The sequence below is a fragment of the Platalea leucorodia genome (assembly GCF_965183815.1).
Source record: "Platalea leucorodia genome assembly, chromosome: 10".
Taxonomy (NCBI): Eukaryota; Metazoa; Chordata; class Aves; order Pelecaniformes; family Threskiornithidae; genus Platalea; species Platalea leucorodia.
Genome location: NC_138832.1, coordinates 17,047,544 through 17,063,642, shown reverse-complemented (window position 1 = coordinate 17,063,642; position 16,099 = coordinate 17,047,544). Strand labels below are relative to the sequence as shown.

The window sequence follows — 16,099 nt, the reverse complement described above, 5'->3', positions numbered from 1 at the left end:
GGACATGCAATTGCCCACCTCAAATCTGTCGGATCGCAAGTGGGGAGAGAAGCTGATGGGAGCTGTTTGCCACCATAGGAAGAGAGGGCTGTGCAGGGTCTGGGAGGGAAGCTGTCAAACCAGGCTCTCTGCGTGTGACCCACAGCCTTACAATCTCAGGTGTGTGTCACTGCGACCTTGGGTCTCTGGTTGTAATCGTGGCCTGAGCCAGGGACTGCCCCAAATTTTTGTTTGCACTTAGCAGGAAAAGGTGGTGTACCTGACTGAATGCAACTTTTTGTAAATATACTTAATTCATGTAAAGCCCCTTTATCAACTAATAGCTTGACCGCTAATGCTGATACTATTGTTTGATGTAAATAGAAAAATGCATGTCTTGACCCTCAGTAGAGGGCCTAGATAAGCAGTTCCTTTATCTAATTGAGCTAAAAAGGTAAATACATATTCAATAGAAACAACACCGAGTGGTCTGTCCTGTTCCATGTATATCTCCCTGCAGAAATAATGCACGGTTGGAGCTCATCAGAACCAGATCTTTGGCATAAAGCATCTTCCACAAATGTGGCTGCAATGAGCAATATGCAGATTTGAAAAATGTGTATGCTGGCTCCAGGTTTGCTGAATGTTACTGTAGTGACTAACTGGCAACTGCAGCAGACTTTATGCGGAAATATTTTCTGGAGGAGACAGGGAATTTAGCTGGACTCAAAGCTAATGGGAGAATTTCTTCCAGCTTGGATACCTCATCAAAATGTAGGCAAGAACTTCAATTTTAGAAAGTCATTGAGCTTCAGAATTGTTCATGTCTAAGCTCTGTATGATCTCGGTAGTGTTTAGTGCTATATTGTTGGGTGGGAATGTGGATGACTTGCAGATGGCTGTTGGATGTTTTGGCTGCATTCTCTGGAGTCGAAACCTGCTTTCAAACTGAGCATTTGGGTGAAAGATGAAACCTTTTATTAGGGAAACAGGCCCACAGACCATTCCTGCCCTCTGCCCAGTTTCTGAGGAAATGTGCAGCGGAGGATCTTGAATCACAACAGGCTGATGCCCTCTAATGATCTGGAGAGGATGGGCAGCGGCAGATCGTACAAAGGGCTGGGACAGCAATGCCCCTTGTTCTTCCTCCTGTTTTGGATTAAATCAAAAAGGATGAATTTCTGCGTGTCTCGTCACTGGAGGTAAATGCATCTATTGATCTCATTTGGTTGGGAAACAGTTAAAACAGCCAGGTGCTCCTAGGAGCCTTAAACAAAAATCAAAACACCACCTTTCTCAAAACAATTCAAACATGCTCAACCTTGTGGCTTCAGCAGAAGCAGCAATGTGTGAGTTCCCATGAACTCTGGCTAACCTCTGAGATTTATTGATAAATGAAAAAAAATAAGGGGCCAGGCCCTGAAACCTTTCCTTACTTAGGCACTCGTCTCAGTATGTTAACAAGAAGCCCAGGGCTGGAGTCAGGATGTTTACTGCTTTTAGAGATGTCAAGGAAAATGTACTCGAAACAGTTTGAAAAAACAACGTAAAGGAGAGAAACCTGTGGGTTTTGTTCTGACTGCCAGCACAGTCGTAGTCTGTACATAAAAGCAAGCGTAACGTGGGGCACGTTGCCCTGCTCAGATAAGCTGCACGGGCATTGATGGTTCTTCTCCACATGAACACCCGTGTCCTCCGAGAGCTTCAGCCCTCTTCGTGTGGAGTCTTGCAATAGCACCCTCGCTTTTTTGGGTGGTGGTGCCGAGTTCAACGGGGTGCCAGTGTGCAACCACTGCTTACAGGGACTGCTGGTGTTTGGGCGAGCTGTTGGGTGGCTTTGCCTCTGCCCCTGTTTTTAATAACTAACTGAATAGACGGTGAAGTTCTGGGGAGGAGAAGGAATAAAATTTAGGATGTCTCCAGTGTTCTCTGATTATTTTGTCTCCACTGACTGCACCTTTTCCTTTGGCAATATTTAAAGGGAAGGTTTTATTTGTGTGTGTCGGGATGATGTCGGAGGTAAGGAGAAATGATGGGGTGTGCTGTGTAATTCTGCCACATTGTTTGTTGCATACATTAGCAGGTGCAGAGACTTTTGAGATTTATTGCTCTACGACAGTGATGAATCCTTTACTTTGGGGAAAATGTACAACTGTAATCAAAAATAAATCTGCCAAGATGGCAGTAAAATTAGTATCTCATGATGAAAATGTCTTTATATAGATACATAGCTGTAGATACATATTTAGCTACACTCTCCAAGATACTTTTTTTTATACACAATTTTAAACTAATTCATCCCTTTTAGATAATTGATGAAAGGCAGATGTAAATGTATAGATATGTTTACACCTTTTCATGAGGTTAACTGCAGCCCTCTGTATTACCTGCACAAACTTGGGGGGAGGGAAGATGGGGGAGATGAGGTTCTCGAGCTTAATACAACTAAGAAATGTGTAAGGCTCTTTTCAAAAGGTGTGATAACAGTTTTTGAAAATAAATTGTTGTGAGTTAAGAATTAGAGTAAACCAACAGGAATGAGTTTTTACTGCTTCTTTCCTTTTAGCTTCTTGAGAAGGGTTTGGATTCTCTGGTGGATTGAACCACTCTGTTTTGTTCCAGGATAAAGGGGTCTAAAAGAACATAAGGGTGTGAAGTGCACGTAGTTAACAGAATTTACTTCTACGTAAAGGCTGCTTTACCCAGTCAGAGAGTATTTATTGCAGGTGAGCCTGTGCAGAGGGATGGTTGGATGTGAGCCTACGTGTTTCCCTCAGGCTGGTAGTAACTTTGCAGGCTGTGCGGAAGACAGGGCACTGAGACAAGGCGTGAGGCACGATCCTGCCCTCCCTGCGCAGACAGAGCTCCTCTCGTCCAGCAGTCAGCCCAAGTGCAGACATGGGAGCTTTTAGGAGCGTGGGAGCAGGATCGAGTTGTGCATCTCAGTTAACAGGGACGCATTTGCTGTGCAAAGGTGAATCACGACCTGCAAAACAAAAGGGCTTGCTGTTTTCTTTCCCATAAATGCTGATTTTTCCAAACCTTTTTGGGGGGGGATTTAGTGTTCTCATTTACCATGGTAAAAGTGAGTGAGAGCAGCAGGTTTGCATGCAGTGGAAATAACTGTGGCTGCAAAATAACAGATGTTTGTTACACAGAAGGACAATTTAACCAGGTATCATGCTTTGAAATCAAAACTGAATGCCAAGCCTTTTCCCCTTCTTATGAATATTCAGTATCAAGTGCAATGCTAGCCTAGTACTGATTGATTTTTTTTTTTTTTTTTCAATAAAGAAGCACATCTTCATGCTTCACTGTAATTATGAAAATCAGTGTTGATTCTTGACATCATCCTTTGCAGAACTTACAGCAGCCCAGGAGAGGCTCGTTGTTTCAATGAGTTGGTTGCCTGCTATGTGTGGTGGCCGGAGATGTGGAATTATCAGCGTACTTGACTCCAGACAAACTCTGGAGTTGAATCAGGGTGCCAGTGTGTCTAGCATGACTGTATTCTGTGGAATGCCCTCTTTCGCTATATTGCCAAGATATTCAATGCCTGGAAACATTTGCAAACAATGGCCTCCAACAAAGAGCCGTGGCTGTGCAGAGGAAGCTCGCTAACCGGGATTGACGTCAGCTGGGATGGATGCTGACCAAACACCAACATCTCTTGGGCTAGCACTCCTCACTGCCCACTGCACTCGGCCACGGTGGTGTGTGTGTCGGGGGCCTGGTGAGGGTGTGTCCCATGTCTTCCTCCTGAGGTCTGTGATAATATGTAAATCCTATCATCCTAGTTTACGAGAAAAAGCTTTGCAATCCCAGGAGTGCTTCCAGGGAAAGAGGACACTTATACAAAAACTCAGCAGGATTTAGTTTTCTGCAAAAGAAAACATGGCTGTGACATATCGCCTGAGAACGAGGAATCATTTTTCTTTGATGCAAAATTGCTTAGTCTTAGAAATCACACTCGCATGCAATTTTGTGCAGATAGGACCTGGGTTTTAAAATGACATCAACCTAGCTTTTAATTTTGCAGGTGTAAATTGCACCTGCAAATCATTTTGTCTGCAAACTGAAGCATTTCATATTTGATTTCCTGATTTCCTATGGCTTGCTTAACTGATGTCAGTTAGTTATTTCGATATACAGCTTTGCAGGCACTACTATTTCAGGAACAAAATTGCAGTCTCAAAGCTTCAAACCCATTTCTGAACATTTGATGGAAGCGAGGAGTTAGGATGTGTAGCCAATCCACTGTTCATACAAATCTTTTGATACTGTCCTCCAGTATGAGATTAGAGTTGGTTATCACAGCAAAACACTGCATCTGCAGCATCAATTGAGCAACTTGATCTAACCAAGCCAAGAAACTCTGTAATTTACAGCAAGATTCCTGGTTGCGTTTCTAATATACATTCTTGTGAACCACGTTTTGTCAGTCTCAGTGTCAAGGTTGCTCTTTTAATAGCTTTATTCCCTATTACCTTCCTTTTCCTAGCTTTGTTTTCAAAAACTAGCTGCTTACCTAGTCTAAAATTACCAGTTATCTGTTGCTTAAGAATGATCGTGGGGTGTGGGCATTTCACTGGTGAAGCGCATGTACATATGTAGGCACGCACACAGTCAAAGCCCTGGGAGAGTTCCTCCCCACCACCACTGAAGATTACATTTTAAATACAAAGCCTCTGTGTGCTTTTTGGGAGGTAGCTGAGATCTAGTTAACTCAGCTGCAGTAAGAATTTTAAAAACTAAGCATTTCACAGTATAGAGCCTTTTTTTTTTTCCCCCCCCCAAAAAAAAGAAAAAAAAAAAAGAAAAAAAAAAAGGCAAGAAAGTACATACAGCTTTAGTTTCTTGGCAGCCACATACAGGTTGCCAGATTGATGTGCTGAAACCCAGAGTTTTCTTTACCCCGAGGTGAGCCAGAACATGCGGGGTGGGGAGGTGGGGACAGTGCCAGCTACCCGGCGCCTGCCTTCCCCAGCACGCGTCAGCCCTGGGTTGCAGGAGGAGGAGGTGGTTCTGGTTAGGTCACCCTGGGCCTGTGCGGAGATTTCCTAGAAGAGGAGGCTTGCAGGGCGTTGGACAGGAGTTGGATGGAGACCCATAAACTCATGCCATGTTGTGCTCTGGCAGCAGAGGTCTCCCAGCGTTGCTGCTTGCTTTGTGCTAAAGGGGGAAATTCAACCCTGCAAAGGTAACTCAGTTAACTTTAGAGCGTGGTAAGGGTATGGGTCCGATAACACATCACCAAACTTCACCTTGGCAGTTCTGTATCACCAAAAGGTTGTTGATACACGATTGGAAGCAAGTACTCAAGCCCAGTTGTGATATGCCTAATTTGTTACTGTATACGTAGTTTGCATACATGTTTTACTTACAGTCTTTTGTTATTCTAACAGGGTCGCCATGTTAAGACTGGGCAGCTAGCAGCAATCAAAGTGATGAATGTTACTGAGGTGAGTGCAAAATCAAGAACAAAAAAGTTGTTATCAAGGTGCAAGGAAAAATAAATAATCAGATCATGAGAAGGTGAATAGCTTATAAAAGACGATCCAGTGGTATAAATTATGGTTGCTGAGCACCGGTTTGTGTTTTATAAAGTACTGAGAGATGTTAATACAAGCAGATTTTTCAGCTGTACCTGACCAATGGTGACAAAGCAAGAAGGGAATGCATTGCCATATATTTTGATGGTCTATAATAACAAAGAGGAGAACTCTCTTCCTGCTTACTTCTAGTTGATTATCTGTTTCCAGAGATAGCAAGTAAAAGATTTCCTGTAGCTCTGCACTGCCCCTGCTGTGTTTCATCACATCCTCTCCCCTCTCGTGCCAGCCATTTCTCAGAGTAGCTACCCTGACAGCTAGCTAGCAGGAACATGTTAGAAATGCAAATGTAGCACTTCTTTATTGTTATTTGACAGATGAGAGAGGGAGATGGTTTAATTGGCACTGTCCCTGCTCACATTTATAAAGCGGTGTCAGTGCTGGAACAGGGTGTCGAAAAAGTTGCTAAGTATTGATTTTTATTTCTCCTTTTAAGAGTGCAGCCAGTAGCAAAGCAGCTTGCCTCCTTGAGGCTGTATTAGCCTGAGCCCCAGAAAGGCTGGGGAGACCCCCTGCTTCCTCTTCCCAAGTTTCCTGGGGGTCTGCGGTTTGGTAGGATGCACCTAGTCTCACTGAAGACCAGCTCCCTGTTCTGTCGCTCTGTCAGTGTAGATATGGAGTACAAAACTCCGAGATAAACTTAGAGTCCTCTTGCGATATTGTGGAAGGGTTATCACCTGAAATAAAAACCAGGGCCAAGTCCTCTGGGCCAAGTCTGCCAGTGGTACATCTCTACGTGGTGTTTTGGGCAAGCACGAGCAAGCCTTGCCTGCGTTTTTGTATGTCTTTTGATTGTCTTGGAACACAGCAGAACAAGTGGGTGTCTGCGTGGGCCTTGTCACGTAGAGCAGGTCCAGGACGGTTCTCTCTGCTGATGGTGTAGGAATCCAGCCCAGAGCAGCAAGTGGTCTGAATTGCACATTGGTTTTTTGAACTTAGATGCTACTGTAATGCTTTTACAAAGCGTATCTAAGGGCTAGTTTGGCTATGGCTGCTGCCTGTAGAATATGCATGTGTAGTTGAATTGCCAGTTTTGCTCTTTTCTGTCCACAGAGGAGGGTGCGTTTTTTAAATGAGTACTACATTAGATTGGTGGGATTTTAGCTTTTAGCTCTATAGGTACATATATCATCAGGTGCTTTGGCTTTAAAAAATGGCAGTCACCAAACATGAGGCTGCTGGATTTTGGAAGGGAGAGGGGGTAGGGTGTGGGTGGCAGACAGATTCCTGAGATCAGAGTGCTTCTGTCTTTGACAGAGGAGCTGACAGAACAGATCCTGGCAGGGACTCAGCAGTGATCCAGAGCTGCTCTACAGGCTGCTTTCATGCTTTGCTGGGCCAGTCAACAGCACGTGAGGGCTGGCCAAAGATGTGACTTGTAGGCCATCGTGTTAACACCAGTGACAGTCCCTTCCTTGATGGAACAGTTGAAGCAAAAACGGCAGGAAGGGAACCTTGGAAAGATTTCCTTCCCTTTGCTATACATAACACCATCTCCTTTGTATGTAAGTAACAAACTGTAGCATCCAGTAACGCCTACTTGCTTGGAAACAAAATTTAAATGGAGGACAACCTTGTGGTCCAGCTTCAGGAACTCAGGTTGGTAGAATTGCATGATTCCGGGAACAAAAACCAGCTGTTTAGGTCTGATTTGCTGCTTCCTTGCAGGCTAGAGAGCCAGTATCATCCTGGGGAACCTGTCCCATTGCTTGAGGGGCAATGATGACAGATCATGCTGTTTTCATGTTGAGTCACTTCATGCGAAAGCAGTTGTGACGGTTTGAGAGTTGAGTGGTGAGCATGTTGGTGCAGCCACCCTGGAGGGGTTTTCCCTGGTGCTCTTCCCCCACTAAACCCTGAACAAATCCAGTTCAGTTGTACTTGAGTGTTTCTGCTTTCTGACCTTGGTGCAGGGTGAGTGCAAGGCTTTCTGCTGTTACTTCCACTTTCTTAATGCGGGGTTGGCTGTGTTCCTGCTGCTGGGGCACAGGCTGGCAGACCTGGATGCAGTCCTCTGCTTTATCACTGGTTTCCTCCAGGCCCTCAGCGGTGCCTTTGCAAGATGTTGGGAAACCAGTGCAGGAGTGATTCAGGCGGTTGGTACCAGTAGCTGCCGGTTCCTCCTGCAGCTGTCTGCTCTGCCCTGCGGTTGTCCTCTCCTCAGCCACCACATCTCACAGCTCGGTGTTACGGTAAACCCCGATTGCTTTCAGTGCAGCGGGCCGTGGGCGGCTGTGTGCAGCGGCAGGGTGGGGTTGGCAGCTGCGGTCCCGAGCCCTTCAGATACCTCGGTGCAAATTCCCAGAGCGCTCGGGGTGAGCCACGTGGCTGCAAGAAATGGGGTTACTGCTGGCCTCCTGAGCTGATCTGTCTGGCCAGGGACCGTGCTGCTGGTCTCTTGTAGCGCAGAGTAGGTGGGGCGGTGGAAGCCAATGCATTCCTGCTCTGCAGTTGCAGTAGGCAAGAGCATGGGTACGGCTGAGGCTGATGCTGTACGTGTCCAGGGCATCTCTGAAGCTCAGTTCTCCTGTAAAATAGCAATAGCTTTTCTCTGCTTCATAGCATTTGGTTGCTGAAGCCTCTCACAGCAGTAGTGGGTCCTAACTGTAATGTAGAAATGCCTTCAATCTCCAGAATTTCAGTGTCATAAATTCAGAGCCTGTCAAGGATTGATTATTTCTCTTGCATTGTTAGTCTGCTCAGGTTTAAGTTATTTTCTGATCCTTTGGTCTTGAAAAGCTAGCTTGAGGCATTAAATAAAGTCTTTAAAATATTGAAATCCTCGTCTCCAATGTCCTGCCTATAAATTGCACCTGAGAGCAACATCTCACATGGAGTTTGGCTTGTGAGAAATGGAAGCTGTCATAGTAAACCTGCTTGAGTGAGACATGAGGCCCCTAGCCCCGGTGGCCATTTTCATCTTTGGGTGGTTATGTGATCTGATTAGTGCTGCACAGGGAACAGTTTTCTTAGGGAGTGAAAATTTCGTGTGGTAGAAAACAGGAAGATTAAAAAAATAAAATCAAGACAAATGCAGTCTTTTTCCCTTCACCCATCTCCAAAAAATGTGGAGAAGAGCTGAATGCCTGGATTGGCCTTGTGATTTGTGTACCTGCTTAGAGGACTCCCGGGTTCAGGCCTCCAGTAGATCTCTCTCATTCAAAGTGGGGCAGTTCCAGTGGCTGAGTTTGACAGAGCCCCATGCCGGTGTAGGTTGGTGCTGGTTTGGTCACCAACCTGCTCAGTAATAGGTCAGTGTTGTCTGACTTGGGAGAGGATAGGGTTGAACAAGGCTGTCTCGTATCCTGGGGGTCCGAGATACTTCCTTGCTACTTGGATATTCTGCCGTGGGTTTCTCTCCCCCAGCATGTTTTCATCGCTAGAAAATCCAACCTAAAGTCTTTCAGCCAACATTTCATCATAACCAGTACATTTCTGCCAAAAGATTCTGTTTCACCAAATCTACTTTTTTTTTTTCTTTTTTTTTCTGGCAAGAAATGATGTCATCAGAAATTCCCTGACCAGCTCCAGCTGTGATTGTTCAGCTCTAAGATCTGGGGCACACCAAGCGCTGAGCAAATCTGCCCTTCGCTGTCATGAGCTGCCGCCCCGGGCCGGTTTCTTAAGAGCGGCAGCAGGATGCTGTGGTCATTGCGGGATCCTCTGGACATCTGTCAGGAAGTGCTGCTGTGTCACGTTGGGGGGGAGCCCTTTGAAATGGCTGAAGGGGAACCGATGGCAACGTGCGCTCACGTGCCTCTCCACGCAGGCTCTGCTTCCTGTTATCTGACGGTGCCAAGCAAGCAGAGGGTTTGCAGAGAGGTTGGATTCTTGCTGCTTTTCTCTTCAGCTATCAGTGCAGGTGATCAAAGAGCTCTTCTGCAGCAGGTCATTCTCTGTCTGCCCTTGCTTTCAGTCTTTCCAGATAGCAAAATAACGTTTAAATGAGAAACTTGTCATTAGAACTGCCCCAGTTCACTAAGGGGTCTCTTGGTGGAGTATTTATCAGCTGATGATCTTGTTTGCATTTGAGGTCAGAGGCGTGTGCTTTCTAGTTCTTTGCTTCCTAATGTCATTGCAGATAGACCCACATCTTCAAAAATAGCCTTTGATCATGAACCTGTCTTCTTTGTGCATGCAGCCATCTGTGCCCACAAACGCATTGGTTTGTGAAAGCAAACAGCTTTTTGCACCTGCCCATCTGCAAGCTTGTTTCCTTTTCTTAAGCACCATGATTTATGAGCAGGTTTCTAGACCCCTGGGAGATGTGACTGATGGTAACACTGACAGGAGGGGTGGTGGAAAGTGGAAATCCTGGGCATGTGCATGCACTGAAAAGCTGAGGATGCTTTTGTCCCCAGTCATCCTGCTTGAAGGAGGTATGTAGCACTGAGACTTAGCAAGTCCAGGTTCAGTTCCTGGCTGGGCCTCAGACATGGCCTGTGGGACAGAATCGTTCACGTTTATCCATCTGCCTTGGTTTTTCCATGTGAAATAGAGTAATTTTTCCAAAAATCACTCAAGCACTGGGAAGGCAGAGTACTATTTGTCTGTGAAATGTCCACCTGCTGTCCTGTATAGCCCTTTACCTTACAGACTAACTGATACTTGAAGTCACCTCTCTGTCTTTGGAGGATGCAAGCGTTTGGCTCAGAGGGTTTCTGCTCAGCAGTGATGGGGCTCAGCTGGGAAGCCTGCTGTCCAGTCTAAGCAGTGTCTTCCCAAGGCACTCATCCTGTGCCTAAGCAGTGTGCGGCAGTGGGCGAGCACAGGTAACTGCCTCTACAGGCAAGGATGGGCAAGGGAAGAAGAGGCAGGTGCAGAGAGGGAGCAGGTTCCAGCCTTCTGGGTGAAGAGATGAGGACACGAGATAAAGCAGGAATTGGATCATCTTGCTGGTCGTGGGAAAGGAGCGTTATGCGTGTGCAGCTGCTCTTTGCTCTTGCCAGTGGGGGTGGAAGAGCCTACGTGGTATTCCAGCTGTGTTCGCAAACAGGCACGTGCTTATCTTTGTTTTAAAAACATGGAGGTGAGATTGCAGAGGAATAGAAAGTACTAGACTAAGAGCTGTGCCAGCAGGGTTCCAACAACCAGTAAATTAATGGAGCAAAGGAAGAAGAGCTGAAAAAGAGGCAACAACTCTGAGGAAGTGGTTGAGGTCTGCCAGCTGCCCGAGGGGAACTTTGTGAAAGCTGCAGGCTGGTGCTGAGGGCATAGCAGGGAGGCTTTTCAGTCAGGCTCCACCACTGCAGAGTTCATGCAGGTGGGCAGAGTTAAAAAAAAAACTCAAAACCGTAAGATCTGAAGAGATCTTAAGTAATTTGGGGAAGGCCTTTACCAAAGATGAATACTGCCCCCCCACATGTTTGGTTGCCCTAGCAGAAGGAGTGGGCAGGATGCAGGAGGGACAGCACGGGGAGGAAAGGAGTCCTCCCTGTTTGTCCTGCTTTCTGCCCTTCTTCCCTAAAGATCCTTTACCAGAAACTCGTGTCAGTGACAGGACCCTTGTGGTCAGGTCCAGGATGGCGGTTTCCATCTCCTTATTCTCTGCCTCCTCCTCCTCACCTGCCTGTTTCCACCCTTTCACATGCACTGTTTGGAGTCCCAAAGGGAGCAGAGCCTTGTTTCCCCTCCCAGAAGGCATCGGCACAAGCTCTCAGCTCCCTTTGATTGTGCCCTGGCCACGTGCAGAGAGAAACAGGGCCTTGCTCATGGAGGATGTCCTGCCTGCTGTCTGGGAGGCGGCTCTGATTTCCCTTGGACACTCCAGGTGCTGCCCCAGGCTCCTCCTTACCCTCGCTGGTTGAGTCATACAACATCCACGCCTGTATCAAGCTAAGGATTAAGGGTCCTTCTTTCTTCTTAATTGCAAACAAAAGATAAATTAAATATCTTCTGTAATGTGCGCAGCTTGAGAGCCTGTGTTCAACAAAGAGGCTGTTCTGAAACCTGAAATAGCTCATTTTGCTTCAAGTGGAGTTATTTTACATTTCCCATTTCCTAAAGCCTAAGACAATTCAGCTTTGGTCTGGTAACGTGTCTCCTGTGGATTGATGTTACTGAGGAAAACTTACTCGTCCCTTCTGTTCTGTTGGGAATAATTTTTGTGTGCTTGGGTTTAATAAGACGCATCATATGCATATGCTTGAGGGAATTTGGCTTCAGCCTGTCAGGCTTTAATGTTTTGCTACAGGTAAAAAGGACACCGCAGCTGGTTTTGGAAGCAGTCTGTTGTGATGGTTAAAGGAATGCTTTGATGGCAAAGCTACTGGAAAATAGCGGAAAAGTGCAGAAAAATGTCCTGTGGGGCTGAGCTGTTCTTGCTGCCTCTCTTTCTTTTTTTTTTTTTTTTTTTTTTTTCCCTTCAGCTAGTAAGTGCTGACCGGGATGTTTTGCAGCAGGGTAAATTAATTTTCAGCTTTGTCATGCTCCTTTTAACCGATACAAGGATACCTTGCAGCACCACTCATTTCCTATTAAAGCAAATGAGACAGCAAAATCTACATGTGTTTCACTGGGTGCACCATTTCTCTTGGTGGCAACATAGCAAACAGGCTACCTCTGAGGGGACCTCTTCAGATCAGGCAGTTCTCTCTGAAAAAGAGCATTTCCTTCTAATGTAATTATGAAAACTTGTGTTTCCATTAGTTGTCTTATTGTGTACAGTACTGTACTGGGCAGAAGAGAATGTCTGCCCTGAAGAGACTGAAGCAAAGACAGTGGGAAAACAGAGCTAGCTAGTGCCTGGAAGGAGATGTCTAGGGGTGTGCTGGCCCCCAGCATGCTGGAGACTTAACGGATGGCATGATGTTAGCAGGGGGGAAAAAACTCCATGGTCCAGGTGAGGTGGCCTCACAACTGGAAGGAAGGAGCAGACCCTAACCCTGCGCTGGCTCTGGAGTTTGATTTGTGGCGAGTTGCCTCCTTCTTGGCTTTGATTTCCTCCCAGCAAGACCCTCCACGGGACTGGGAAGACAGATTGGCTGATGTGTGCACTAAGTGCTTTTCCAAGTTTTTAAGTAATGGAGTGTTAGGAATGTTTTTATTTTTGTTTGAATCCGGTTAATTTCTCCAAGACTAAATTACTGCATACAGAAACCACAAACGGGGGAGTAACAGGTCCTGTCTAAGCCCCCTGAGGAGACAATATGAGATTGTTATACCCAAATTGGGACATTTTTGATTCTTTAAGTCAAACCCTAGCAATTCATTGTTTTAGGCTGATGGATCAGGGTGATTCAGTCATCTGTTTAAGAGCCTGTCCTTCAGCTGCAGTCTCATAATCACAGGATAACTCAGGTTGGAGGGAGCCTCAGGAGGTCCAACCAGGTTGCTCAGGGCTGGTTCCAGCTGGGTGTTGAAGGCCTCCAAAGACAGAGGTTGCCCTGCAGCTCTGGGCAGCCCTGCAGCTCAGTGATCTCTGGTCACCGAGGGAGCCTTCTGCTCTCTTTTGCTACAGAATGAAGAGGAGGAAATCAAGCTGGAGATAAATATGCTAAAAAAGTACTCCCATCACCGGAATATTGCTACGTATTATGGCGCATTTGTAAAGAAAAGTCCTGCAGGCCAAGATGATCAGCTCTGGGTAAGTGTTCAGTGTCATTTCTGTTCACCAGATTTACAGCTCCTTTCTTTAGCGCTCCAGTGTGCTTGGCTTGGACTCTCTCAGTGAAACTCTTAAGTCATTGTTCTGAAGAATAACGTATAAAAGAGAAAAATTGTTCCTACCTACATGTCTTCCATCGCCTATGATTTTCTTTGAGGATGGGCATAAAGTATGTTATGATACTTGTGACTTGTGCTGTCATTCTGATTTGTGTTCAGCCTTTTTTTTTTCCCCTCAAATTAAATGTTTCTGTAACTTTTTTTTTTTTTTTAACAAAAGTGAAAGAGAGCTTGTCCTCTTCCCCTCCTCTCTTTTCTTGTTGCTTTCCTCTCCTTTTTTTCAATTGGAAAATAAAAAAAGGGAACGGAGGAATTGGCAATAAAGCAAAGAAGAAAAACTAATCCTCCAGGTTTTTTGGCTGCAAGATTTTTGAAGCTCTGCAGCAAAATGGGACTTTTCAAATTTTGAGAAAAAAAAAATCCCATGTTTTTCAGTGCTATTAGCTCTTGTTTTTCTGATTTTGTAGTTTCTTAAAAAGGACCCATAACCCGCAAACCCGTGACAGGAGAGGAGCACTGCTGAGGTTTTTTATTTATTCAGCAATGTGTGTGATTCAGGAAATGAGAGTTTATATCACTTGGCATCTGGGACGGTTGCGTGTAGTTTGCCACACCTTGATTGTGGTGGAGTGGGTGTTTGCACATGGTATCTCTGCTGGCACCCTGTCAGCGCTGCGGTAAAGGTGTATTCCGTTTGTCCTCCTGCAGTTGGTGATGGAGTACTGTGGTGCGGGCTCTGTCACTGACCTGGTAAAGAAGACGAAAGGGAACTGTTTCAAGGAAGATTGGATTGCATACATCTGCAGAGAGGTTCTCAGGGTGAGTCGTGCCAACAGAGCTGTGTTGCTCATTTGCAACAAAAAGGCCTTTCTGAGCCTTTGGTCACGAATGAGCATTATTGTTTAAAAGTTTTGATCCATGGGGCTCATGGGCTTGAGTTCAGAAGAGCCCAAAGAGCCAGCATGATGGCTGCTTGACATCCCATATTATTGTAGTTAATCGCATTTTCTGTATGAAGAACAGAAAATTTCATTTTCCTGTGGCAAATAGCCATCTTCTGAAAGTCCAGATTCCAGGCATCTAGAAAAGTAAATAAATTTTCTGTTTTCATTAAGTCTGTCCTCCACATCAGGAGATCTTACTGCTCACTGCTTCAGCTGTTCATGCTGTGTAAGATCTTTCTGTTCATAATTTCTTTACCTGCACACACTCAGGGACCTCTTTTCTGCACTGTTAGAAGCAATGTTGACTAAACAGCATTCTAAAACCTTAAAGGTGGCCCTGCTGGGGCAATATTCCCCAAGACAATTTAGTTTTTGGGGCTATATTTCATTCTGTGCAGGCTTAGGGCTTTTTTTTTTTTTTTTTTTTCTTTCTTCCTTCCCCCTTGGAAAATACAAAGGATAAGACAATTCCCAAGCATGATCTAATGAACTTGCCTGGGGGATAAAAAAAAAAAAAAAAGAAAAAGTTGGAACCTGTCATTCTAAATTCAAAACCCATTATAGAGTTACTGATCCGTCTTCATTGTAATGGAGTTTTACTTCTTTTCTAAATAATGGTAAGATAAATGTGTATTCTGGGAGCTGAAATTCAAATGGCATGCCAAAGTAATGCTTGAATAGGGGTAAATCTTTGCTTCTGGAGCAGAGGAGTTGAGAAGCGTGCTCGGTAGAGAACATTGGCCATCTTACAAGGATTTGGCATTAGACTGCAGATTGTAATAACTATAGCTGGAGGGTGTGGGGAGAACTCTTCTGCAAAAAAGAAAAAATCTTAATGGTCTGGTCACGTTACCCTTCATTTGTGTGGCTATATTATCTCTATTAAAGCAATTGATGTTAAAATATTTGGTTTACGCTCATGCAACTGAAAACCATAACAGCATGCTGGTGTAAAACAAGAGATTGGATTTAATCATGCTTGTTTCGAAACCGAATGACCCAGTTGCAATGTTTCCTTCTGGAAGATGTAGAAGTTGGGTAGAAGCTCTGTTTGAAGTCATTAATATTAGCGAGGCTAAGCATTTTGAGTGAAGCATCCCCTGGCTCGCTATAATGTATTATTTCAGTGTGTACCTTTATATCTATGCTAGTTTAACCATGGACAATTTTGGAATGAAGGAGGAGACAGAATATTGCAAATATTAGCTGAATGAAAACGATATTTCCTGCATTCAAAAAGAGGTTTGACATGGTATTTTGAACTTTCTGTGGTCCATTTACCATTGAACACGGTTTTGCTGAATGCAGAATTCAAGACACTGTAGCTGGCCAGCTGCTGTCTCTGGTCCTCGTACAGAGCATTCTGCATTGCTCTTTCTCTCTTTTGTTTGCTTTTAACACATAGTATAAGGAGGCATCCCTTAATTCTCAGATAGAAGTTTAAAATGTTGCTACCTCGTTCTCCTCACGCTTGACTTCAGAGATGCTCCACTGCTGTCAGTCCTGTGGGTAAAGACAACAATCAAACTTGCGGTTGCTGTCCTCTCTCCTCCCTGGAACTGGGGTCTTCATGTTGCTAATAACATCTAAAGGACTTTCCCTATGAATAAAGTCTGAGAAGGGTAAAAGTGTAAAAAGTCCACAGTGCCACGCTCATGATAATGATAGGAAGAAAGAATAAGGAAAGTCTGGTTTTCTTTTAGGGCTTGGCACATCTTCATGCTCACCATGTCATCCATCGAGATATTAAAGGACAGAATGTTCTTCTCACAGAAAATGCAGAAGTAAAACTGGGTAAGTTTCCTTAAACGTGTGCTAGAAACCTGTTCATAAAAATTTAAGATTTCCATCTTGTCTCAGAAAGAACCTTCAGTAACCTAAGAGCAACAAATATGTCAA

At 44.9% G+C, this 16,099-nt stretch overlaps 1 protein-coding gene across 3 annotated transcripts in view; it reads left to right on the top strand.

The window, feature by feature from the left end:
* Nucleotides 1-16,099, top strand: part of NRK (Nik related kinase) — a 109,070-nt gene that overhangs the window by 29,596 nt on the left and 63,375 nt on the right. For all 3 annotated transcript variants that reach the window (XM_082323245.1, XM_082323246.1, XM_082323244.1), the window contains exons 3-6: nt 5,385-5,441; nt 13,051-13,176; nt 13,965-14,075; nt 15,904-15,994. In XM_082323245.1, the coding sequence (XP_082179371.1) occupies nt 5,385-5,441; nt 13,051-13,176; nt 13,965-14,075; nt 15,904-15,994 (385 nt within the window). The remainder of the gene's footprint in view (nt 1-5,384; nt 5,442-13,050; nt 13,177-13,964; nt 14,076-15,903; nt 15,995-16,099) is intronic.